Source organism: Meles meles, chromosome 20 (genome assembly GCF_922984935.1).
Source record: "Meles meles chromosome 20, mMelMel3.1 paternal haplotype, whole genome shotgun sequence".
Classification (NCBI taxonomy): Eukaryota; Metazoa; Chordata; class Mammalia; order Carnivora; family Mustelidae; genus Meles; species Meles meles.
In genome coordinates this window covers 408377-430985 of record NC_060085.1, presented here as the reverse complement: position 1 = coordinate 430985, position 22609 = coordinate 408377, and the positions used below count along the sequence as shown (strand labels likewise).

The 22609-nt window shown below is 64.5% G+C and overlaps 4 protein-coding genes and 1 non-coding gene across 9 annotated transcripts in view; 2 read left to right on the top strand and 3 right to left on the bottom strand.

The window, feature by feature from the left end:
- The window catches only part of ARID3A (AT-rich interaction domain 3A), a 30987-nt gene extending 29320 nt beyond the window's left edge, over positions 1-1667 (bottom strand). Inside the window, exon 1 of one of the 3 annotated variants that reach the window (XM_045990773.1) lies at positions 1501-1667. The gene's annotated coding sequence lies outside the window, so the exon portion shown is untranslated. The other 2 variants (XM_045990774.1, XM_045990775.1) reach the window with 2 other exon arrangements.
- Positions 1009-4928, top strand: LOC123932765 (neural Wiskott-Aldrich syndrome protein-like). Its single transcript, XM_045991360.1, has 3 exons — positions 1009-1389; positions 3613-3688; positions 4792-4928. The coding sequence occupies exons 1-3, from the start codon at positions 1009-1011 to the stop codon at positions 4926-4928; spliced, it is 594 nt and encodes a 197-aa protein (XP_045847316.1).
- Positions 4929-7572: 2644 nt separating this feature from the next.
- KISS1R (KISS1 receptor) lies at positions 7573-10885 on the bottom strand. Of its 3 annotated transcripts, none has more exons than XM_045991070.1 (5): positions 10463-10885; positions 9761-9885; positions 9139-9274; positions 8673-8887; positions 7573-8412 (listed from the first exon to the last, which is right to left on the bottom strand). In XM_045991070.1, the coding sequence occupies exons 1-5, from the start codon at positions 10674-10676 to the stop codon at positions 7969-7971; spliced, it is 1134 nt and encodes a 377-aa protein (XP_045847026.1). In that variant the 5' UTR covers positions 10677-10885; the 3' UTR covers positions 7573-7968. The 3 variants fall into 3 exon arrangements, with proteins under 3 accessions (XP_045847026.1, XP_045847025.1, XP_045847027.1); XM_045991069.1 differs by having other exon boundaries at positions 9222-9274; XM_045991071.1 differs by lacking the exon at positions 10463-10885 and adding an exon at positions 10036-10093 and having other exon boundaries at positions 9222-9274.
- A 2300-nt stretch (positions 10886-13185) lies between these two features.
- On the top strand, positions 13186-21947 carry R3HDM4 (R3H domain containing 4). The gene is made up of 8 exons (XM_045991072.1): positions 13186-13314; positions 17824-17978; positions 18351-18475; positions 18907-19030; positions 19272-19357; positions 19822-19907; positions 19990-20045; positions 20954-21947. The coding sequence occupies exons 1-8, from the start codon at positions 13232-13234 to the stop codon at positions 21055-21057; spliced, it is 819 nt and encodes a 272-aa protein (XP_045847028.1). The 5' UTR covers positions 13186-13231; the 3' UTR covers positions 21058-21947.
- A 332-nt stretch (positions 21948-22279) lies between these two features.
- Positions 22280-22386, bottom strand: LOC123933335. The gene has a single exon (XR_006816566.1). It is a non-coding gene; the product is annotated as a U6 spliceosomal RNA (small nuclear RNA).
- Positions 22387-22609: the final 223 nt, after the last annotated feature.

The window sequence follows — 22609 nt, the reverse complement described above, 5'->3', positions numbered from 1 at the left end:
CATGGCCGCCATTAACCCTAAGCTGGCGACGCCCACCCCCTCTAGACCCCTCCCCCAAGAGCCCTTTGTCCTCAGCCCCTACCCCCACTTTATGACAACCCCAAGGGAGAGGCATTCCCAGGCAGGGACCAGGCAGGGGTGGGGGGTGCTGGGTGGTCGCTGAGACCTGACTGGGGGCCCAGAGGGATCCGGGGCCACACCCTCCCCCCAATGCCTCCCGGAGAGAGAGGTCACCCGCTCGGGCCAGGGCCTTGCAAAACACGGTTATTTAAAGAGTTGTGCAAGGCTGGGGCCCGCGGGTGGCGAAAGGGGCCCCTCACTCCACGAAGGGAAGAGGGGGTGGGGTGGGGCAGAAAGCGGGGAGGGGGCTAGCAGAGTTGGGAGGGGGGCGGCCCGGAGGAAGTGAGAAAAGAAAAACCGAAGAAAGAGAAGAAATAAGACGACAAAAACCCCAGTCCGGATTTCAAAGGCTTCTTGGAAAGCGACCGATTTGCATGGGTTGGGGGGGGGGGCAACCCCTCCGGCCCGGGCGACTAAAAACGGAAGATTATTGACAAATCCGCCGCCTGGGGTCGGACGGCGAACGTTGGAGTTGCCAAACGCGCGCTCCCCGCGCTTCCTGCGCCCGCTTTTGTGTCTGGGGGGCACTGACCGGGGCAGGGGGGCTTTTCCCGGGGATCCCCGCCAGAGCGCGGGCCGCCCCGCCGAGCGCACGCCGGGCGCGGGCCTGCCGGGGTCCCCCTCCAGGGGCCCTTTTCGGCTGGGGAGCCCGCGCCTCCTAAGGAAGCAGTCGGGGCGGGAGAGGGTCGCCGGGGACCTGCCCTCCCCACCCGGCGCTGCCGCTCCCCGCGGGGCTCCGGAACACAGCGCCCGATTCCGGGGAGAACGTGCGATAAGAACCCGGAGGGCAGCCCCCCGCGCGCGCCGAGGGACCATTTCCTTCCGCCGGGGGGTGGAGGGCAGCGCTCCCTCGCGACCCCCGATCGCCCTCGCGCAGTGTGGTAGGGGATGAGGTCTCCGAGGGGGGGCGCCGAGGAAAGCCCCCCAACTCCGACCCGCTACAGCGGCCTCGTCGGTCCCGAGCCCCCACCCCCGTGCCTGCCCAACTTTGGAGACCCCCTCGCCGGCTCCCCGGGCGCACTGCGCCCACCCAGGGCCGGAACCCGCGGCTTAAAAGGCCGGCCTCCCCCCCGCCTCACCGCGCAGGGCCCGCTCGGGGGGCGCATGCCCCGCGCCTGGCGTCCTGCCCTGCCCCGGCCGCGCCTGGCCTCCGGCCCCGGGCCGCGGGCTGCGCGCTGCTGGCTCCCGGCCGCCGCCGGGTTTGTGCCGCGCGCCGACTCACCGAGCCGCCAGCCGAGTCCGCGTCTACACCCCCATCCGACCCGATTGGTAAGAGTCTCCCCGCGCGCGGCCTCCCCCGCCCCTCCCCTCCCCCCGCCGGCGCGCTCACCGCCCCGCAGACAAATCACCGGGTGACAAATCGCTCTCGGATGCAAATACCTCGCCGGTGATTCAGCGCCGCGGCCCGGGACGCGGGGAGGGGTCTCGGGAGGCCCCCTCCCCCTTCCCGGACGCCCCCTCGGCCCCCGCACTCGGCCCGAAGACGCACCAGCAGCCCAGGGGTGTTGGGGAGGGGGGAGAGTGGCCAGAAATTTTCGGGTCAGGGCCCCTTTAAATGATAATAAATAATAAAAAGGGAAGGGGAACAGCGACGCGCGAGGCTCCGCCCCCTGCCTAGGGACGGTGGGCAAAGTGCGCGCCGGGGCCCCGAGCGCACGGGGCGCGGGGGCGCGGGCTGGACCGGAGCGTCGGAGGGGGAGGGGCGGGGGGTGGCCCTCCGCCTGGGAGGGCTGGAGCGACCCGAGCCGGGCTGGGGACCCCTTCAGCTTCTTCCCCGGCACCTAGAATGGGCCGGCCCTGCCGAGCTCGGAGTTTCACCCCTGTCCCATAGACCGGCGACCTGACTCTAGTGACTGCCCCCCCAGCCTCCGCGGCCTTATCTGTAGAATGGGGATTAAACACCGGTAGTGACTAGGGCCGCGGGACCGGAGCAGGCCGGGGTGCCAGGAGGGCACCAGGGCCCTGCGGTGGGGGCGCTGCAGGGTGGGGAGGGTCTGGAGAGGGAATGGCTGCGGGGGGGGGGCACTACTCCAGCAGAGTCGTGGGGGTGGCGGAGTGACTCGAGGAACATCAAGACGACCCCCATCCCCCAGGACTGTCCCCCTCTAGCATAGACAAGATTGTCCCCCGGGTGAGAGGAACAGTTTTCTCCCTCGGAGCCTGCCGCGGCCCTGCGCCCTGGGCGCGGCGCTCACATCTTATGGAGGGGAGACGCTCAGTGTCCCCAGAGGCACAGAGTAGGGCTGGGGGGAGGGGGTGTGTGGCCTCAGCGGGTCTGACGCCCTGAAGCAATCCTCGGGGGCAAGTGCAGAGACCCAGGCCCCAGCCCAAAGAGCCAAACGGGAGCATGGTGGGGGGAGGGAGAGTTGGCATGGGGGGCACCTCTGAAGGGTCCCAGCGTGCAGGGCCTGGGCCCCTGGCCCTCAGTGCTGGTTTCTTGGGCAGCCCTGTCCCTGTGCCCTAAGGCACACAGCCCTGACACCTGTTCAGGACATCAAGCCTCCCCGCAAATTGCAGGTTTCCTGCTCTGGGGGATGGCGGGGGTGGAGATTCCCAAGCCAAGTCCACGGGTTCGGGTTCGGGTTCGGGAAAGCTACCCCCAGCACAGGCTGGAGCCCTGCCCGCCAGCCCCAGGGCCTCTGCTCTCCTGATGGTAGCAGGTGGCAGAGGCCTCCATCTTTGGGCTGTTGAACACCCAGCCCCAGCGGCCCGCCTCCCCCCACCTCCACTGGGAGGGGCTGAGACATCTGCCCAAGGAGGGGAAAGTTTGGAGAGCCCAGGTGAGCTGGGTCCCCCATAAGGGTCCAGGCCCCACTTCTCCAAAGTGCGGGAGAGCCTCTCCCCTGCCAAAGGGCCAAACAGATCTGAATGCACCCCTGCCCCACCCCAGCTTGGATGCCGGGCCTCTCTGTGCCTCAGTTTCCCCCTGTAGAAGGCGCCCACGTTAATTCACTGCAGAATTGTTTGGAGGGTTCTATTTACTTCTGTTCAAAAGAAGGGGGGCCTGTGGGGTGCTGCCCCTCCCCCATCTCCCAGGGGAAAGCGCCTGTCTCTATTCCACCAGAGGTGCCCAGCCCCAGAGGGCGAGGGGCTGCAGGGTTCCCAGCTGCCTCCAGTGAGGGGGAGCCTATTTTTAGCCCCGGGAGGGAGCTGGGAATTGATACACAGACTTGCTGGCTCCACTGGGAGTGGGCAGCAGGCCCAGGTCCCAGCTCACCTGTTCCCCACTTGGGGGTGCGGGTGGGGGGGCGCTCTTAGAAATTCACCCGATTCCCATACTGTCCGCCCGCCCATGTTATTCCTGCTCAAACACATTCCCGCACTGGGGCCTTTGCCCTGGTGGCTCCCCCGCGGGAGCGCCCTGCCCTGGTCACCGGACAGCGTCCTGTCCTGATGCGAACTGCAGCCTCATCTCCTGGGGGGGGGTCCCCTCCTTGACCTCTCAGGGTCAGATGTGTCCCCATCACGTCACCCCATTTTATCTTCATCCAGGTGCTCCTTTCTGAAATGTCTTGGTTCCGTTGCTGGAAGCTGGATCTCCAACCCTCCAGGCTGTGCGTGGCACACAGTAGGTGCTCAATAAATGCTGGTTGGTTGATTGAATTCATGCGTTCCCTGTCTCACCGCACGGGATTTTTGGTGTCTGTCTGTGCAGAGGTGGAGGGCAAATGGGACAATTCACCATCTTGACTTCCAAACAGGCCTGGGACCGGGTGCTGGGCGCTATCACTGAGCCCTGGCCTCTTGTTGACTTGTCCCTGTGAGCCAGGGTCTGTGGAAATGCAGTTTTTACAACTTTGACAACAAAGGAGAAGGAAGAACCCTAGTGAGGGATATGTGCTGGTACATTCAGCCTAAGTTACTGTAGTTTGTTTCAAGTTGTTTCTTTTAAGATTTTTAATTTACGTATTTGACAGAGATCACAAGCAGGCAGAGAGGCAGGCAGAGAGAGAGGAGGAAGCAGCTCCCTGCTGAGCAGAGAGCCCGATGCGGGGCTCGATCCCAAGACCCTGAGACCATGACCTGAGCCAAAGGCAGAGGCTTTAACCCACTGAGCCACCCAGGCGCCCCACATTTGGTACTTTTTTAAAGACGGGACTCATGAGACAAAAGTGTGTAGGACCCGGGAAAGTCATACTGAGGCTCTGCTTGACCCACTCTCGGCGGGGAAACGTTCGGCCGGGCTCCGGGTTGGGGTACCCATGGGCGCCCCCCACCCAGGCGCTGGGGCTGGGACTCCTCGGTGGGGTTGAGCCCGGAACCTCCGTGGGGCGCGCGCACCACCTGCCGGGCACCTGCGGGGCTGCAGTCAGGGGCGGGGCCGCCCCCGGCGCGCCTGGGCTCCCGCGGAAGGCCACCAGGTGGCGCCCGACCCCGTGAAACCGGGATCCTCGGGTCAGAGGGGGAAACTGAGGCGGCCGAGGTCTTCTCTCCCCGTGGCTCTTCCGGGCGCTCTGCGGTAGACCCGCCGGATACGGGCGGGACCCCGGGTGTATTCTACCGCACAGGACTGCCGTGTACTAAAAGGTTTTCGGGGCGCCTGGGGGCTCAGTGGGTGAAACCTGACCCTCGGCTCAGGTCATGGTCTGGGGTCCTGGGGTCGAGCCCCGCCTGCTCCCCTCCCCCGCCTGCTGGTCCCCCACTCGCTGGCGCGCTCCCTCTCCTCAGCAGGTTGTTTGCTGTTGTCCGAACCGGTGGCCCTTCTGGTGCCCCCCACCTCCCCCCGCTCACCCTGTCTGGCGGCCCTGGGGCGACCCCACTCCCTCGCAGGCGGACTGTGGCCAGGAACCGTCCGGGTCATGAAATAGCTGGGACAGTCTCCGCCGGCTGGACCGCGTCCCTCGCTGCGGAGAAGCCCCCGGCTCCTGCACCCCCGCGAAGACCGACCGAGCTGGGCCCTGCCACTGGCCACCTTCCCACGTCACCCTCCTCTGGCCCCCGGCCTTAACCCACTAGACACGGCCTGCCTCGGGGCCTTTGCACTGCCTGTGCCCTCCGTCCCTTCTGCTCTTCCACCACCTCCAAGCGGCTTTCACATGTCCCAGATTCGCCTCCTCCAGGAAGCCTTCCTGGACTTGCCCCCACCGAGGCAGGCTCCCAGTGACTCTCAGAGGGCACCCAGGTGTCTTTCCTCTCCTTCTTCCCTGCAGTCACTTTGCGTCACCCCAGGTCGTTCGCCCCCTCTGTCGACAAGCGCACGGGGACTCTAGAGGTTGCTCCTGGTCTCTGCGGTGGCCCAGCCCCCAGGGCAGAGCCTGGCACCCAGGGAGGGGCTCTGCAGACAAGACGCAGCCGAGCAGGCTCCAGAGGACTCCTCTTCCTGGCCCTCCCTCTCAACCCTTGAACGGCGCGTGTTTTTCTGAGCTCCCAGTAAATCCTGATAGGAACCCGAGTTCTCCCCGACAGCCGCACTCGGCAGAATGGTGCTGCCGTGTCCCAACCAGAATCCTCCCACCTTATCTGGATCTCCCCAGTTCCATCTCGCCGTTGCCCACCCTCCCTCCTCACCACGCCTCCCCCCTTTCCCGGGCGGGGGCTCCCCTCTTCTCCACTCCCACAACGGCCTCATCACACGGGCGCTGTTAGGTGGACTCGTGCACCAGGAAATGTGGGGGGGGGTCTTTTTGTCCTGCGTGATTCTGGGAGATCGTCCCCCGGGGCCACCCGTCTGCACCGGGCGTCCACGACGACTCCCCACTGAGTGGTGTTCCATGGGGGAACCCTTTGTCCACCCACTCGCTGGCAGGTGGACCCACGAGCTGTTCCCGCAGTGACAGCCTCGGGTAAGCTGCTGCGGGAACACAGGAAGGGCTTTTGGGCAAAGGGACTTTCATTTCTCCAACACGAGGCCCCAGAGCCCCTTCTTTTCCTTATTTTTTAAAAATTTATTTTCCAAAAAAATAAAATAAAACAAAGGATAAAAATTCATTTTCTCCGGCAGCCGCGGGGCCAGTCCCTCTGCGCATACCTGTGTTAGCCCCCACAGGACCCTTGGTGGTTTCTCCCACAAACGGGTATTCAGCCCCACTGTGCGTGGAGTCCTGGGACACAACGGGGACCAAGTCAGATAGGCGCCCAGCGGGGAACAGGACGTCGGTCTTGTGATGGGGGCGGCAGGGGGCATGTGGGTGAGAGGGGCCCAGGAGTGCTTTCCGGAGGAGGAGCAGCTGAGCTCAGACCTGATGGGCGAGTGAGACCCACTGGCATGACAAAGGGACCAGCGTGTGCAAAGGCCCAGGGGCAGAGGAATGGCAGCAGTTCGAGCAGCTGCAGAGAGACCATGAGTTGGGAGGGTGGGCGTGGAGGCCAGGGGAGGGGACGGCAGGGCCTGGGGGCAAAGGGGGAGAATTCTGCCCTCTTGTCCTGCCCAGTCTGGAGGCCAGTGTTGGAGGCAACAAGCTTCAGGGACACCTGGCTGGCTCAGTGTGATTCTTTTTTTTTTTTTTTTTTAAGATTTTATTTATTTGATAGCATGAGAGGGGAGAAGGTCAGAGGGAGAAGCAGACCCCCCATGGAGCCGGGAGCCCGATGCAGGACTCGATCCTGGTACTCCAGGATCATGACCAGAGCCGAAGGCAGCCGCTTAACCAACTGAACCACCCAGGTGCCCCAGTGTGTGATTCTTGATCTGATCTCAGAGTCATGAGTTCGAGCCCTGCGTTGGCTGTCGCGCCTACTTTAAAAAGGAATAATAACCAGTAAGCTTCAGGCGAATGTCAAAATGGCCCGATGTTTTGGCTTCTCGGTCTCACAGTAACATCTGAGCCGAGTTGGATTGTTTGGAAGCCCATGATGTCCCCAGATAATCTGGGAGGAGGGAGTAAGCCTCTGCCCGCAGGGCTGTTGGGAGGCTGAGCTCATCACCCCTCCCGTGCACACATGGCCCCACCTCGGGTGGGCCTGGGGCAGCTCCCAGGATTCAGTGGGAAAAACGACGTGGTGGGACCTTGGAGCCCAGGCCTCCTGGGGGGCCACCTCTTAGAAGCTCTGCCGACGGATGAGTCTGACCGTCCCCAGTGACCCCGTGCTTGGCCACCAGGCATGAGAGCAAAGCCTCCTCGGGCCTCCTGGTCCCACTAAGCCCAGTCACCCCCCAGAATCGTGGGTGATAGTCCGCTGGGCCACCCTCCATTCTGGGGTGGCTTCATACCGTCCCGCTCCTCCCACGGTCGGCTCCGTGCACCCAGCTCCGGCGAGGACCTGTTTCCTCAGCGAGGCCCGCCACTCCCCCAGCAGGACTCCAGACGCGGGCCAGGTAGCTGCACCAGGACCTTATTTCTGTCATTTTAAGATGCACATGGTGTTCACATTTTAATATTTCTGGAAACTTTTTTTTAAGATTTTATTTATTTGACAGACAGAGATCACAAGTAGGCAGAGAGGCAGGCAGAGGGAGAAGGAGAAGCAGGCTCCCCGCTGAGCAGAGAGCCCAATGGTGATGCAGGGCTCGATCCCAGGACCCTGGGATCATGACCTGAGCTGAAGGCAGAGGCTTAACCCACTGAGCCACCCAGGCGCCCCTATTTCTGGAAACTTGGATGAAGCTTACAATGTTGCCCCTGCAAGGCCGTGTGGGAAATGTCCACAGACGCTTCGGGGGAAATTTCCAGAGAGGGCCAGTACCCAGGTGTCTCCAGCGTCAAGAAACAGCAGTAAGTCACCGCAGTGGCTATGGGACAGCGCACTCGTGGGGAACCGTCAGGAGGACAAGACATTTTCACTATGATTATGTTGCACAGAAATAGAGACGTTAACTATAACCACGGAACAGCAGCCGCCGTTCAGGCAGCGCTTGTCCCGAGGGCCGCTCTAAACCCCAGTCGGCCCAGAGAGGGGCAGCGTGTTCCCTCAGGACACACAGCCTGCGGGCTCCCTCGGGACACACGCAGGGCTTCCTGGAGACCGGGTCCCGTTGGTGTCCGGGTGGGCGGCCCGGCGGTGCGACTCCGTGTGGGGGGCGGCGGGGTCCGAGGGTCCGGACCCTGGGTGCTGCGGGGGCCGCCGGGGTGCGCAGGGGCAGACCCTGCGGAAGGCCTGCCGGAAGTGGGAGCCCAGGAAGGCGTAGAGCAGGGGGTTCAGCGCGGAGTTGCTGTAGGACATGCAGTGCGCCCAGGTCTTGAGCGCGTAGGCCGCGTAGCTGCGCGGGTGCCAGGCGCCGGCGGGGCCCACGGCCTGCAGCACCAGGAACAGCTGGATGGGGCCCCAGCAGGCAGCAAAGAGCAGGACCACCGCGGCCACCAGCCGAGAGACCTTGGCCCGCACGGCGCCCGCTCGCTCCGCCAGCAGCTGGCCCTGGGGGTGGAGGGAGGTGGTGGGAGGCAAGGCTGCGGGCGGCGGGGGCAGCTCGTCAGGGCGCTCCTCCACTTTCATTCGTATTTTATTTTACTTCCATTTTATCTCTAAGCTCCGCGCGCGACGCGGGCTTGAACTCACGGCGGAGATCGAGAGCTCGCCAGGCACCCCCAGAGCCCCCTTCTCCACCCCGGCCCGGTCTCCGGCTCGCCGCCCCGAGTGCTCCGGCCGCACCCCCCCCCCCCCGCCCGGCAGCACACCTGCAGGGAGCCGGCGGCGGGGCGGCCCAAGTGGCGCAGCATGGCCCCGTAGCAGGCGCAGGTGGCGGCCAGGGGCAGCAGGTAGAGCGCCAGCAGGTTGTAGAGCGCGAACGCGCGCTCGAGGGCGCGGCTGGGGAACACCTCGCTGCAGTAGGTGCGGGGCCCGGGCGAGAGGCGGTGCAGAGCGAGGACCGGCGCCGACACGGCCGCAGAGCCTGGACCACAGGGCAGCTTGAAGGCCTTGCCCGAGGCACGAGGGACGCCGGGCGCCTCCTCGGGCAGCGTCACCGAGCGCCTCCCAGGCGCGGGGCCCCCAGGGCGCGCTATTTAGCTCACTTCCCAGATGGGCGCACCACGGAGGCCCAGGGCCGAGGCCCGGGCAGGGGCCACTGGGGGTGGGGGTGCCCAAGGCACAAAGGCTTGTCCTCGAATCCCCATCCCCGGGCGGCCCTCGCGCTGCACTCACCCACCCAGATGCCGAGGCTGACCGCCAGAGCCAGGCGGGGCGTGCGGCGGTGCAGGGCGCGCAGGGGGAACACGGTCACGTACCAGCGGTCCACGCTCATGGCGGTCAGGGTGGCGCACGTGGCCTGAACGGAGACCTGCGAGGGCCGAGGGCTGGGCGTTTCTCCCTGGGTCCGGCCTGGGCCCTGCCCTGCCTGCGCCCACACTGCGGCTCCCCCCAGATCTCCAAACACTCAGGCACAAATGGGACGTGTCTTGGGAAGGTCTCCAGGGGCCACGGGTTGAAGGGGCAGGAGAGGGGGCAGCAGAGAGGATCCCAGGAGAGTGGAGGTTTGAGGGAGCCATTTGAGGTCCGCAGAGACCCGGGACTGAGACGGGGAGGCATAGCCATCCTAGGATCGCCAGACGGACCGGGCAAGAAGCCGCAGGACCCAGGTCACCCTCCCTACGCCCACCTCCGTAACCCGCACCCGGTCCGTAACTCACGCACCTGCGGAGTCCTCCTCCCAGCTGTCCGTGCGTCCGGGCTCCACTTCTTCCTCGACCCCGCCCCACCCGGGGTCCAGCCCGCCCACACCCAGACCCCGCCCCCTGGTGCCCCCTCCCTCCCCCAGCCCGTGCACCTGCTGCATGTAATTGACGAACTTGCACATGAAGTCGCCGAGCACCCAGGCGGGCAGCGGGTACAGCAAGGCCGTGAAGGGCACGCAACACAACAGGAAGGTCACGTCGGTGGCCGCCAAGTTGGCTGCAGGGGGGACGCGCGGGGAGCCTCAACCACGGAATGCCCGGGCCCAGGCCCCTGTTCTCTGCCTTCCTAACCAGCGGGATCGCCTACCCGCCCCTCCACGTCCTCGGGCAGAGAATTTGGGGCATCCCCCCAGCTCCCCACTTTTACGTTGCAAACATCCGCTGCGCAGGGCTTCATTAGGCATTCAAGGGTCAGCCCGCGGCGCTTCCACGTCCGCCTGCAGGTTGCCGCTGGCCGGCACCATCAGACGCAGACAGCTGAGCACTCACCTGTGCCGAGTGGCCAGCCCAGGGCACACACGTGTGAACCGGACCATGGGCCAGAGCTCGTCTTGAGTTCGCTGGGCACGGGGTTACAAGAACTGCATTTGAGTCAGACACCTTCCTCAAGGCTCAGGGCCCGGCTCTTGGGGAGCCCTTCTGCAACCTCCCTTTGAACCACTGTGCATGGAACCCTCTGGAGCTCCAGCCCAAGAGAGCAGGGATGGCAGGGAAAGGGCCTGTCTGGGGGAGCCCCCTCCCCTCATGGGACCCCAGCGTGGCAGGCAGGCTCCATGCAGCACCCCGGCGCTCACCTATGTAAAAGTTGGTCACCGTCCTCATCTGCTTGTGGCGGCAGATGACAAAAATGACCAGAGAGTTCCCAGCCAGGCCGAGCAGCATCAGCGCCGCAAAGAACAGTGGCACGAGCCAGGCGTCCACCGGGGGCAGCTGGGGGGCCCCGCCACCCGAGGCGTTGGCCGGCACCCTCCAGGATGCGTTGGGTGCCGACACGGCCATGGTGCTCATGGCTTCGCAGTCCTCTTCCTTGGCTGCGTCCCGGAATCACCACGGGGACCCTCCTCCTGGCCTCCCGCTGGGGACTGAGCTGGAGGCCACCGGGTCTGGAGGGCTGTCCGCTGGGCTGGGCAGCTTCTCTGCTCCCCAGTCAGCCCCTGCGAGAGTTTATACCCTGCTGCCCGCCCTGTCCCCGCCTCCCCCCTCCTGCAGCGGCTCCTCCCTCCCTCTCCTTCCCCGTGCCCTCCATTCACGTGCACAGCCAACTTCTCCTCCTTTCCCTCCTCTCCTTCCGCAGTCCAGAGTCCTGGCCAGCGCACTGGAGGGGACAGGCTGGAGGAGGGGCTTGGGGGGCCGGGGGAGAGGGGTCAGCTGCATGGAGGCTGCTGTGGGTTCCAGAAGGACGATCCTAACAGGAGGTAGAGACCCACAGGACCGGCAAGCAGGCTGGGCCAAAACACAGATGCAAGGGAAGGCCCCTTGGTAGTGGCCATGGCTTCGGCCTTCCAAGTGCCTGGGGTTCCAGCGGCGGGGCCCTGGCTGGTGGTGAGGCCGGCCTCACCCGGGGCTGCGAGGAGGGCACCGGAGAGCCGCGGGCGCGCAGAGCAGGGCAGGCTGCCCAGGGTCTAGCCGTCAGCACACTCCTGGTCTTGAAGAAGCTCGCTGGGCCCCCACTGCTGTAACTGGGGTGTCTGCCTCCCACCAAAGCGAGCACGGCCAGACACTCGCACCGGTGACCCTGGTGGCAGGAACCAGGTGGAGGGCATTCTGCAAGGACACGTTGACCCCCAAAACCCACACCCAGAAATGTACCCCAGATACTACCCACGAAGCATGCCTCAGTGTGCCAGAATGCTCCTGCCTCTAGGAGATGGGGGAGGGGAGAAACGGGGAAACAGGCCTTGGGCCACTGCGGCCCATCAGTCATCACCGTCGCCAAAGACTCTGGGAGAGGGGTATTGCCCGTTCACCCTCTTTCCACCTTCAGAATTATTCTCGCACGGGCCTAGAAAATCAGAAGGGGAATGAGCAGCAGACCAGGATGAGGAGGCCCAGGCTTGCTAGGAGGAGGGACTCTTTCGGGGCTGCAGCCTAGTCTAAGGGCCTGGGAGAGCGCTGAGGCCATGGCTGGACCTTTGAGGTGGGGGCGGAGGGCAGTGGCGGCTCCTGGGGCACCGCGGGTCCACGAGGGGGTTGGGAGGGTGCCGCGCAGGGTCCCCGGGAAGGAGACTCCAGAATCAGGCCGAGGCCCACACTGTGCCCTCTCGGACCAGCACGTTCACGGAGCCGCTAGTCGTCATGGGCCCGACCAGGGGACCAAAGGCTCCTGGCCCTCAGGACCCCCGGCCTGTCCCTCTGCCCAGAGGCACCTTCTCCGGGGGTTTGAATCACCACCGATCCCGTGGCGTCTGCTCACATTTATCTATGTGACGTCACACAGCACGTGCTCTGGGGGCGCTTAGCAGTCCTCCACCTCACCACGCTCCTCCCGAACCTGTTGCTCTCTGTTTGCCAAGGCCCATGTGTCCTGCACAATTCCCAGCAGGCTGTGTGTGGCAGGTCATACCCCCGTGCTGTCACTGGACGTGGTCCTAGACCCCCATGCTTCTTGTAGATGGAAGGGGGCTCTAGGTTCCACAGCAGCTTTAATTCTCTTCTCTTCTCTACCCCCCTACAGCTCCCCATGGCCTCTGAACAAAGACCAGACCGCCCCTCCCAGGACCTCCAGGCTCACGGATCCACCCTCTGCCGTCCATCCCCATTCCCCGCGTGCTCACTCATCACCCTGCTCTAGTCACTCAGGATGCCCCAGGACCTTTGCACTGGCTATTCTCTCTGCCTGACACGCCCTTCCCACTTTGCAGCCGACCAGTGCCTCTCTCAGAGAACGCCTCTTTCCTATCCCGCTGGGAGGGGAAGCGGTCTGCCTTGGTCACTGCTGCATCCCCAGAGCCCATTACTGGGCCGTGCCCACAGGGGGCATTCGTTAAATGAAGAAATCCTTAAAGGTGAAAGGGGGTGGAAGCTGATATCCTATTTCTAGAGGCGAGTAAACTGAGGCACCCAGCCCGTGCTCCCGGGCTGCCCGGAACAGGTGGGGAGGGGGTTGGTGGGAGGAAAAGCCAAGTTGGTGCTGGGGGGTAGGGGAGCTGGGGCTTGGGTCCCTTCATCTGTCCCCTGCCTCTGAAATGGATGCCCCCTTCTCTCCTGGCTGCCCAGGCCTCAGTTTCCCCCGCCACCCTCCGCCCGGCTTCGGGGGCAGGGATCTCGCTCCCGCCCCACTCAGTTTCCCCGTCTGTTTCTCGGGGCGGGGCGTGCCCGCATCCCACACCCGCAACCTGGAGGCTTGGCTGCGGTCCCCATTCTCCGTTCTCCGCCCGGCTGTCCCGCTTGACCCCCGGGGCTGGGTGCCCGCCCGCAGCCCGGGGCGCGCCGGCTTGGTGGCCTCGGCCCCCGCCCCGCGCGTCCACCTCCAGGCTCCGCCCCGGCCCGCCCCTGGGCGCCCGTCACTTCCTGCTCGGGCCGAGAAGGCCCTGCCGGGCGGCGGCGACCACAGCGGCCGAGCCATGGTCGCACTGGAGAACCCGGAGGGCGGCTCGGAGGAGGCGGCGGCGGCGGTGGGCAGCGCCCCGGGCGGGCGGCGGACGCTGTGAGCGCGCAGGGCGGGCGGCCAGGCCCCCGGGGACTCCTGCACCCCCCTCCGCTCCCCTCTCCCCTGCTGTCCGGCCGCAGCCCCAGGCCGCCCCGCCCCTTCTCCCGGCCGAGACCCCCGAGCGCCGTGCGGTGGGGGTGGGGGGCTTTGTTGCCGCCCGGGAGAGCCCAGGCGCGGCGCGTCCGGGTGTCTGGGCAGCGGGGCACACCCCGTCTGTGCGTTTCCGTGTCTCCGGGGCCCAGAGGTGCCCCCCCCGCCCCGGTGCCCGGGCGCCGACTCGCGTGGGGGGTCTCCTGCGCCTCGCCCCGGCTCAGGTGAGGGGTGCTCCTGCGCGGGGCGCCCCGGGAAACCGCTTCGCTGTTTGGGGTGTTTACGCACGGGCCGCCGTTCCTGCCCCCAGGCTGGGTAGGGAGCCCCCCCACCCCCCCCCCCCCGCCAGCCCGCGCTTGCCTGGGGGGTCTCTCGGCCCCCCACCTCCCGAGCAGACAGGAGCAGACAGGGCCCTTTGTTCACGTCCGGTACTTGACAGATGCGACGCGTGGGGTGCCCCGAGCCCGGGGGCGGAGCCGCCCACTCTGGGTGCCGACCCCAGAGCTGGGCTAGAGTCCTGTTTGCCCGGGATGTTCCCGCAGAAGACAGCCGCCCACCCTGGGCCCTGGGCTGTGGGGGGCAAGGGGCTGCCGCCTCCTCCCTGCGCTGGCCCGGCCGCCTGGGCAGTATATGCCTCAGTTTCCCCATCTGTAAGCCGAGATATAGCAGCGGCCTCTTCTCAGAATGGCTGGGCGGGGCAGGGAGGGGGGCGGCCCACGACCCTGTGCCCAGCAGAAGGGAGCAGCTTCTCTAATTATTATCTAAAACGTCTTACTGTGTAGTTTGTTTCGTTATACATTTATTATTACCCCTCTGTTGTCTCCCCGGCCTTTACCCAGAAGCCAGGTGGGCTCTACAGATGTGGGTGTTTTCCCTCTTTTAAGGGGCCTCGCCTGTGCACATGGGTGTTAACCTGCCTGGGGGGTCCTCACGGGTGTCCCCAGCGCTCCTTCACCGCTGTGCGTCCCCGGGGCTGCGGTCACTACTGGAGGTCACACCCCAGCCTGAGTCACCTCTGCGCTCTGAGCCGGCCCCACTCAGTTTCCTGCTTCGGGAAATAGGTTCCTCTCTTGCCTGTTCCTGGGGGAGGGGACTGGCGCTAGAGAAAAGTATATTTTAACCCAAAAGAAAAGGTGCTCAGCCCGATTTGGCCGCTGTTTCTACCTGGGGCCTGTCCACCTTCATGGGGCACGAGCTGCTTTCATGATGCAGCCGTTGCCCGAGTCCTGTTGGGGCCAGGAAGGCTAGGGTGCCCTGTCTGGGTCCCCAGCTTCCCCATCTGTAAAGTGGTCTGACCTGGCCCTTGGCAGGTGCTGGGGACACTCCTGTTCGTAAGGGTCTAGCATGGGAGTTGAGGTGTTAGTAGTAAACTGGTGCCTGGGCCAGCTGATTGGGCGGGCCAGGAGCAGGGTGGCTTCTCCCAGATGACGTCTGAGCAGCCGCCAGGATGTGCTGAGAAAGTGCACTGGAGGCAGCAGGCTCAGCATGTGCAAAGGCCCTGAGGTCGATGGTTCCTGGGGGTTTGAGGCCCTGTGAGGGGGTCGCTGTGCCTGGAGCGGAGGACCCACAACCTTCATTACAAATCTGATTTACTGGGTATTTGTGGCCTGCTGCTTCTGCCCTGCCTGCTTCTGTCCTCTCTTTCTTTCTTTTTTTTTAAAAAAGATTTTATTTATTATTTGACAGAGAGACACAGTGAGAGAAGGAACACAAGCAGGGGGAATGGGAGAGGGAGAAGCAACCTTCACACTGAGCAAGGAGCCCGATGCGGGGCTTGATCCCAGGACCCTGGGACCATGACCTGAGCCAAAGGCAGACACTTAACGACTGAGCCACCAAGGCGCCCCTGTCCTCTCCTTCTTGAGTGGGTGTCCAAGCCCAGCCGTTGGCCCTGGAGGCCACATGTTTCTTGCCTTCTGCTGGAATGTGGTTGACGTCAGCTGCCTTGAGTTGGTGGTGGGATTCAATTTCCAGATGAGATCGGGTGCGTTCAGGGTGGTACGGCCGTAGACGGGACTCAACTTCCAGCACTCAGCTCAGAGCATGAGGCCCACAAAAAGGTGGCGAGCCCCCCGAAAGCCTGTGGGGCCAGGCACAGACCCCTGTGTTCCCGGTACTGGAGAGGGCGGGGCTGGGCCTGGCCCTGAGGGTTCTGGGGAGCTGTGCATGGTGGTGGAGCAGGGCAGGGCCAGCGGGTTTTCACTAGGTGGGGGGTGGAGCTCTGTGGAGTCAGAGAAGCAGGAGGCTGAATGGCTCATGGGGAGGTTCCAATCCTAGTTCTGCCACTCTCATGAGATGGGGAGGCCCCATTCGTCAGAGCCCCGTGTCCCCAGGGCTCAACCCTGCTCTGACATCCCCGATAAGCCCCTCTGGATGTGGAGGCGGACTCTTATCGGCCCCAGCAGGCTGCTGCTCTGGGCTCTTTCCAGCTGCCAAGGTAGAGACACAGCACGGGAGCCCTGAGGAGGCTGGGGGCTCGCTGGGGCTCGCGGTGGGGGGGTGCTCGGGCCTCAGGGCGTAGCCCTCAGGCAGAGTCAGCCTCACAGTCATTGGCTTGGTGCTGACTTGGTTTACCTTGGCCCGTCTTTGCTGGCTTCTTTGCAACGGTGGGATCTCGGTGTCATGACCCTGTGCCTCAGTTGCAGTTCTGTATAATGGGTGTCAGCATGATATCACACCCTCGTGGCATGATAGTATATGTGCTGCCGAAGCGAGCACCCTCGTGGCATGATAGTGATGGTGGAAAGGAATGTTCAATCCAGGGACGATGCTGGGATCAACAGTGTGACAGGGGGTGAGCTCCCCATAACAGGAGGAAACCAAGGAGGCGCTGCTGAGTCAGGTGGGAAGGATGTCTGTCCTGGCCCTCTTGGCTCTGCGTATCCCCTTTCAGATCCAAGGAAACCCAGAGAAGCCATTTTTCTCTTCACGTGGCTGGGGGTGAGCTGGGGTTCCAGGTTCCACAGCAAAGCATCCTAGCTGGGATTGGAACTCAGGACTGACATTCCAGGGTCCAGCCGTGCGTCTGCCTATGTGTCCCTGCTGACGGGTGCTGGTTCAGGTGTGAGTTTGTTCGTGAGGCCAACGGCATGGATTTTGAGGGGAACTGTCACCCGTTGGGCCTTGGCCGCTCACCTGCTCTGCTGGGACGTCGCGGCGTGGGTCTCAGCCTGTCTGCTTTTTGATGGAGAGGTCATGGCCATTCTGCACCAAACAGATAGATCCTTAATGCTGGGGACGCTTTAGGTCTGTGGAGGCCCCGAGGAGCACTGGCTTCCTCCGTAATCCTACAAGGCTTCTCCGAGAGGTTCGAGAGGTTCGTGGCTCAGAGGGGAGAGGCCGAACTTCTGTTTTTAGTTTGTGTCCTGGGAACTTTGGCTACTAGGAAAGTGTGGGGTACTTTGGACTCTGGGTTCCACTTGGTCTTGGAGTCGTGGGGTTTTTTTCTTTGAGACCCCGCATGTTGGGCATGGCTGTGAATGTCGACACGGGGATGGCCGCGTCGTGGGCGAGGGGGGCGGTTAGCTTGGAAGCAGAACCAGTGATTAGAAACACGAAGGGACGTGTCATATAGCGGCCGGGGGGCTCCGGAGAGGTTTTGACAGAGCCAAAGGGGACGAGCGAGTGAGCCAGTCCCAAGTACGGAGTCCCGAGTGTGCCCCAGGCGGGGGCCTGCAGGTGGGACTGTGCCCGGCATGCTGGGGGCAGGGTAAGGAGGCCACATGCCCTTGGCCCGTGGTCTGGGGGCTGTTGGGGGAGACAGGAAGGCCAGGAACTCCTTGCCAGGACACCTCCTTCCAGTGCTCCGCGCGCGGCCCCCCCCCAGTGCCCGAGTGTCTGCAGGTGGCCCTCGTGTCCCCGTGGGAGGCCCAGACAAGCCGCTAATCCATCCCACATTAATGCATTTGCTTGGAGGAAGGCAGATTAGTGGGGGGGGCCCCTCTGGCCTGCCTCTGGGCACATCGGGGGGACACCAGGGGCTTGTGCACGTGGGCTCGGGCCTCACCTTGAGCTGCTGGACGCTGTCGCCTGGTTTACCCGCTGCTGCCGGGGAGACGCTCCCCGCGGGCCGGGTGGTGGTCCAGTGCTGCCGACGCGGGGGCCCACCGGCTTGCAGTGAAGGTCTGGAAGCCCGGGGGAGGCGGGAGGAGCTTGGCCACCCACCCACAATGTGACTCCGGGCACGGGTCTTCTTTTCTCTGGCCCCCGGCTCGCTGATCTGTCCTCACGATTGTACGGGCCTCCTGGTGGTGGGACCGTGAAACACAGTGGAATTTGGGGGGTCTGGGGTTGTCCATTGCTGAGGGAAACCAAGCAGGGGATGTCATGGCACAGGGGCCGAGTGGGGTTCTGCCTGGCGGTCCTGGCCCGGGTCGGCCCTGAGGCCTGTCTCCCCGCCCCCACCCCGGCCCACAGGCCCCTTCCGCGCTGCCTGCCCACGCTCGCCGGCCCCCAGGCGAAGAGGCTGTCGGCCTCCAAGCGGAAACAGCATTTCATCAACCAGGCTGTTCGGAACTCAGACCTCGTGCCCAAGGCCAAGGGGCGGAAGAGCCTCCAGCGGCTGGAGAACAGTGAGCAGGGCTGGGGGCACCCTGGGGCTTCCCGGGGCTCACGCGAACGGCCTGTCTGCTGCTCTCGCGGCTGCTGCGAGGCCGGCCCGAGCTGGGCAGCGCTGGGGCAGGGCCGAAGGAGCTCCGGGCACGGGGGCTTGGGTTCTCCAAGACGGCTGGGAGCTCAGCAAGCCAGGGAGAAGCACGCGTTCGGGAGGTGGAGGCTGGGTGGTCTCTGCGCCTTCTGGGAAAGACGGCGGGAGCGGGGAGGTGGCGAGACCGTGCGAGCCAGAGGGTAAAGGCCCTGAATGCAGAGGCCAGGGGTTTCCGTGGAGACATTTGGGGGGCCCGAATGCCACCCCCCCAGCCCAGAGACCATCTGCTTCCATCTAGCCCAGTACCTCCTAACCCTGCTGGAGACGGACGGGGGCACGGCAGGTCTGGACGACGGGGACCTGGCACCCCCGGCAGCACCCGGGATCTTTGCAGAGGCCTGCAGCAACGAGACCTATGTGGAGGTGCGGCTGCCCTGCCCTCCTCCCGCCCCTGCTCCTGCTCTGGCTTCCACGCCACACCTGGCCCGGCCGGTCCCTCCCTCAGCAGCGCCCATCTGCACCCAGCCCCCTCGGTCCCTCGATGAACACTGGCTCTGTTCCCGTCGGGGCCCCCACACCAAGCCAGAAGTCCTACCGCACCCCAGAACTTTCTGGCACTCCTGATTCCTCTGCCCAGCACTGGGAATGAATGAGTCCACCGGGGGCTTAGCGGGTCCGCGGCCATCCCCCGCCCCAGACGGGCAGGTCTGCGGGTACCCCATAAACTCTTGGCCGGCCCCGTGGGCAGATGTGTCTAGAGGAGTATGTCCATACGCTTGGCGGCCCTCTGTGGCCATTGGCTACATGGAGAACCTGCGGCTCATGGGCCTGGGTCCTGCCCGCCTCTCTTCTAGGTCTGGAATGACTTCATGAACCGCTCTGGGGAGGAGCAGGAGAGGGTTCTCCGCTACCTGGAGGATGAGGGCAAGAGCAAGACGCGGAGGAGGGGGCCAGGCCGTGGGGAGGACCGGAGGAGAGGTGTGGGCCTAGACGTGAGGTTGGGGCAACCAGAGGAGCGAATGGGGGGGCCTGGCTGATCGTGTTGTGGGGGGGACCAGGGGTGGGTGGGGAGGAGCCTGGCGAGTGGGCGGTACCTAGGACATGAATGGGGAGGGGGCTGGGGTGGGGGCGGTGCCCCGGAACGCCTGGGGAGGAGCCTGACTTGTGGGCAGGCCCCGGGCTTGCTCCTCCGGAGGCTCCACACCAGGACATCTTGCAGAGGACCCGGCCTACACACCCCGTGACTGCTTCCAGCGCATCAGCCGGCGTCTGAGAGCCGTCCTCAAGCGGAGCCGCATCCCCATGGTGAATACCAGGCCAGGCTGCGTCTGCCCCCTCCACCTGCTTGGTCTTTTTTGTTAGCTTTTCTCCCTCCCCTTCCTCATTGGCGGCGGAGTGATGGGAGATCTGCTACCCAGTGCAGGTGGTGTTGGTGGAGACGAGGCAGGGTACAGACCAGACCAGTGTGATCAGCGTGCAGGAACCAGGGCTGGGAAAGGGCTTTCCCTGAGGGTGGGGAGGCAGGGACAGTGAAGGTGGGTACTGCGGGATGCGTAGGAGTCCACCAGGCAGAAGGCCCAGGAGTCCAACAGTATGGCTGTATCTCACTCCCGCTATCTTTGGGAAGGGTTCCGTAGCCTCCTGGGGCAGGTCAAAGGCCACATTTGAACCGAGGTCTCTGGGCTCCAGAGGCTACCCTGGGTTTGGGGCCTGGACAGCCTGGCCACAGTCTCGTGGCGGCCCTCACCCCAGGCCCGTTTCTCCCGCAGGGAACGCTGGAGACCTGGGAGGAGCGGCTGCTGAGGTTCTTCTCGGTGTCTCCCCAGGCCGTGTACACGGCCATGCTCGACAGCAGGTGACCGGGTGGGAGCGCGACCGTGGGGTCTGCCCGGGGTCTGGCCCTGGCCCACGGCCACTTACCGTCTGTTTCCCTCCAGTTTCGAGAGGCTCCTGCTTCACGCCGTCTGCCAGTACATGGACCTCATCTCAGCCAGTAAGTGCTGCTGGCCCGCAGGGCCCCATCCGGCTGGTGCGGCCCAGGGAAACCGAGACCGGAGTCACGCAGGGGCTCATCCCTCAGGGGGAGGCTTCTCGGGGAGGAGGGGGCCATGAGCCAAGGGTCGGCGGTGGGACAGCGCATTCGTGCATCTGAGGCCCCCCGTGTGCCTGGCCCCGTGCTGGGCGATGCCGGGGGCACAGATGCTCCCTGGGAGAGTGGGGCCTGTGCGGGCGTCTGGGGCCCCCAAGACAGAGGCGGAGCTCTCTTTAGCTCTAGTCCCTCTGCTGTGGCCCGCATGTGACATTGGCAAGTGCCCCCTCCTGGGGCCCGTGTCCTCTCTTTTATAATGCGGGTGTCCTTGGGACGTGGTCCCCCAGGGATTGACCTCACAGGCCCTTGCTGCGTCTGGGTGCCCCATGGGGTGCGGGGCTCCTCATCCTGGTGACCTGCCCGAGTTGCTGAGGAGACGGTTTCCATGGCAACTCTAGGCCGCTTCCTCCCACCGCTTCCTCCGGAGGACTCCGAACTTCGTTCCCGCAGAGCCAGGACGCAGGGGCGGGGACAGGGGTGCTTCTCTGCGGGAGCTGAGCGGGCGGAACACAGAGGAGGAGGGGCCCTGAGCTGACGGGGAGGAGGCGCGCCAGAGCGCACCCCCCTCCCCCCCCCCCCCCCCCCCCCCGCCCCTGCCAAGGCCTGAAAGCTGGGCCGAGCTTGGGGGCCGCGGGGCTAGTTCAGGGGTGGGAGTGAAGGGAGGTGAGGGAGAGGGAGGGAGGTTGGTGGGTGCGGGGCCACCGGGCCACCCAGCGCTGGATGCCGGAGGCGCCTGGAGGGATGGAGATGGCGACCTGGGGACCCGTGACTTGTGTAGTCCGGTCACTGCCGCCGTCCTTGTCCCCTCACAGGTGCGGACCTAGAAGGCAAGAGGCAGATGAAGGTCAGCAATCGGCACCTGGACTTCCTGCCCCCAGGGCTGCTCCTGTCCGCGTACCTGGAGCAGCGGAGCTGATGGCAGCCCCACCCCACCCTGCCTCCCCGCGCCCAGTCCCTGCGGCCGCGCTCTTGCCTCTGGCGGCTGCTCTCAACTCCGGCCGCTTCCCTGCCCACCGGTCCCCGTAAGCGCTGGGGGCTGGGGCCGCGCCGGACCGGCCTGGCCTTGCCCCTCCGGCTCTGTATTGCAGCCAGGAGACCCGGCCTGGTCACCTCCGTGTTCCTTCCTTCTGCTTTTCCAGGCCCGTTGGAAGCCTAAGCAGGGAGTGAGAGGCTGGGTTTTTATCACTTTTAATGAATTTGGCATGATTTGTTGTACATTTTTAAATTTCCCTTTTGGGAAGAAAAACCAAACACTTGCCCCAACTGATAAATGAGGGGCTTTGTTCTAGTCCCTGCTTTAACCCCCCACCCAGTTTTTTTGCTTGGTTGGTGGGGGGGTCCCTGGGGCTCTGCCCCTTTCTCCAGGAGTGTTCTGTCGTGTGTGCGTGTGTGTGCGTGTGTGTGCGTGTGCCCTGCAACCCTGGACAGAAGCTACATCTTAAAGGCTGGTCTCACCACCGTTTGGAATGTGTGGCTTCCCCTGGTGGCTTTTGGTGGCTCTTGGGGCCCTTTCTGGTCTGCACACCTCCTCCCTTCACACTGGGGGATTGGGACTTCCAGCCAGAAGCCTCTGCCCTCGGACTGCCCCGTTCTCCTTGCCTCTGCCCTTGGACCGCCCCATTCTCCTTGCCGTGTCCCCTTGCTCCCTCCCCCACCCGGCTCTGGCCTGTTGCCTTGGGGTGTCCTTACACTGGTCACCCCGGCGTGTCCCGCAGGAGCAGAGCTGGGGGACACCCCTCCCGTGTGTGTGGCTAGTTGTGCTTTGGGAAAAGTGGAGAATTCAATAAATTTCTGGTGCTCTGGTCACCAGCTGTGGGTTTTCCTTTCCTCCAGCAGGCGCTCAGGACGTGCTTAGGTCCTGGTCATGGAGGGCTGCAGGCCTCAGGGGATGAAGGTTCACGCGGAGGGACCCCCATGGGCGGCCGGTGTGTGGGGAGATGCTCCTGGGAGCGCCGGGTCCTCCGCTCTGCTGCCCGGGCTGTCCCGTTCCCAGGTGCCCAGGTTCAAACCCCGGCTCCACCCCTTCCCCGCCGGCCAGGCTCCAAGAGTCACTCGGAGGAGCCTCCTGGGGTGGCCGGAACGAAGTCCCGGGCTGGGGTTTCGAATCTGGGTTCGTCCCCCGGGGGTCCCTGCCGGGACAAAATATGGAACGCTTCACGAATTTGCGTGTCATCCTTGCGCAGGGGCCATGCTAATCTTCTCTGTATCGTTCCAATTTTAGTATATGTGCTGCCGAAGCGAGCACGCTCCAAGCGGCCGTCCGCGAGCTATTTATAGTGCTCAGCACAAATGACTTTACAGAGAGGGCGGATTTCCTGAAGAAAGGGTCAGCCGCCAGTTTTCTTTCCTTCATCTGTACAACATAGAGAATAATGAAAGGGAACCTTCACTGGAGTTGAAAAAGCGTTCACTGTTCCACCAAATACAGCTCAGGTGGCTGCTGGACGCTACCAAAAGGCCTATGCAAA

Excerpts from the sequence above, each read along its gene's own strand:
- LOC123932765 (XM_045991360.1), top strand. The coding sequence starts at position 1,009 with ATGAGGTCTCCGAGGGGGGGCGCCGAGGAAAGCCCCCCAACTCCGACC. Across the intron at positions 1,390-3,612 it reads ACCCCCATCCGACCCGATTG|GTGCTCCTTTCTGAAATGTC; the intron begins GTAAGAGTCTCC and ends ATCTTCATCCAG. Across the intron at positions 3,689-4,791 it reads CAGGCTGTGCGTGGCACACA|GTTGTTTGCTGTTGTCCGAA; the intron begins GTAGGTGCTCAA and ends TCTCCTCAGCAG.
- KISS1R (XM_045991069.1), bottom strand. The coding sequence starts at position 10,676 with ATGAGCACCATGGCCGTGTCGGCACCCAACGCATCCTGGAGGGTGCCG. Across the intron at positions 8,888-9,221 it reads GCCATGAGCGTGGACCGCTG|GCTCTGCGGCCGTGTCGGCG; the intron begins GTACGTGACCGT and ends CCTGTGGTCCAG. Across the intron at positions 8,413-8,672 it reads CCGCCGCCGGCTCCCTGCAG|GGCCAGCTGCTGGCGGAGCG; the intron begins GTGTGCTGCCGG and ends CTCCACCCCCAG.
- R3HDM4 (XM_045991072.1), top strand. The coding sequence starts at position 13,232 with ATGGTCGCACTGGAGAACCCGGAGGGCGGCTCGGAGGAGGCGGCGGCG. Across the intron at positions 13,315-17,823 it reads CCGGGCGGGCGGCGGACGCT|GCCCCTTCCGCGCTGCCTGC; the intron begins GTGAGCGCGCAG and ends CCCGGCCCACAG. Across the intron at positions 19,358-19,821 it reads AGCGGAGCCGCATCCCCATG|GGAACGCTGGAGACCTGGGA; the intron begins GTGAATACCAGG and ends TTTCTCCCGCAG.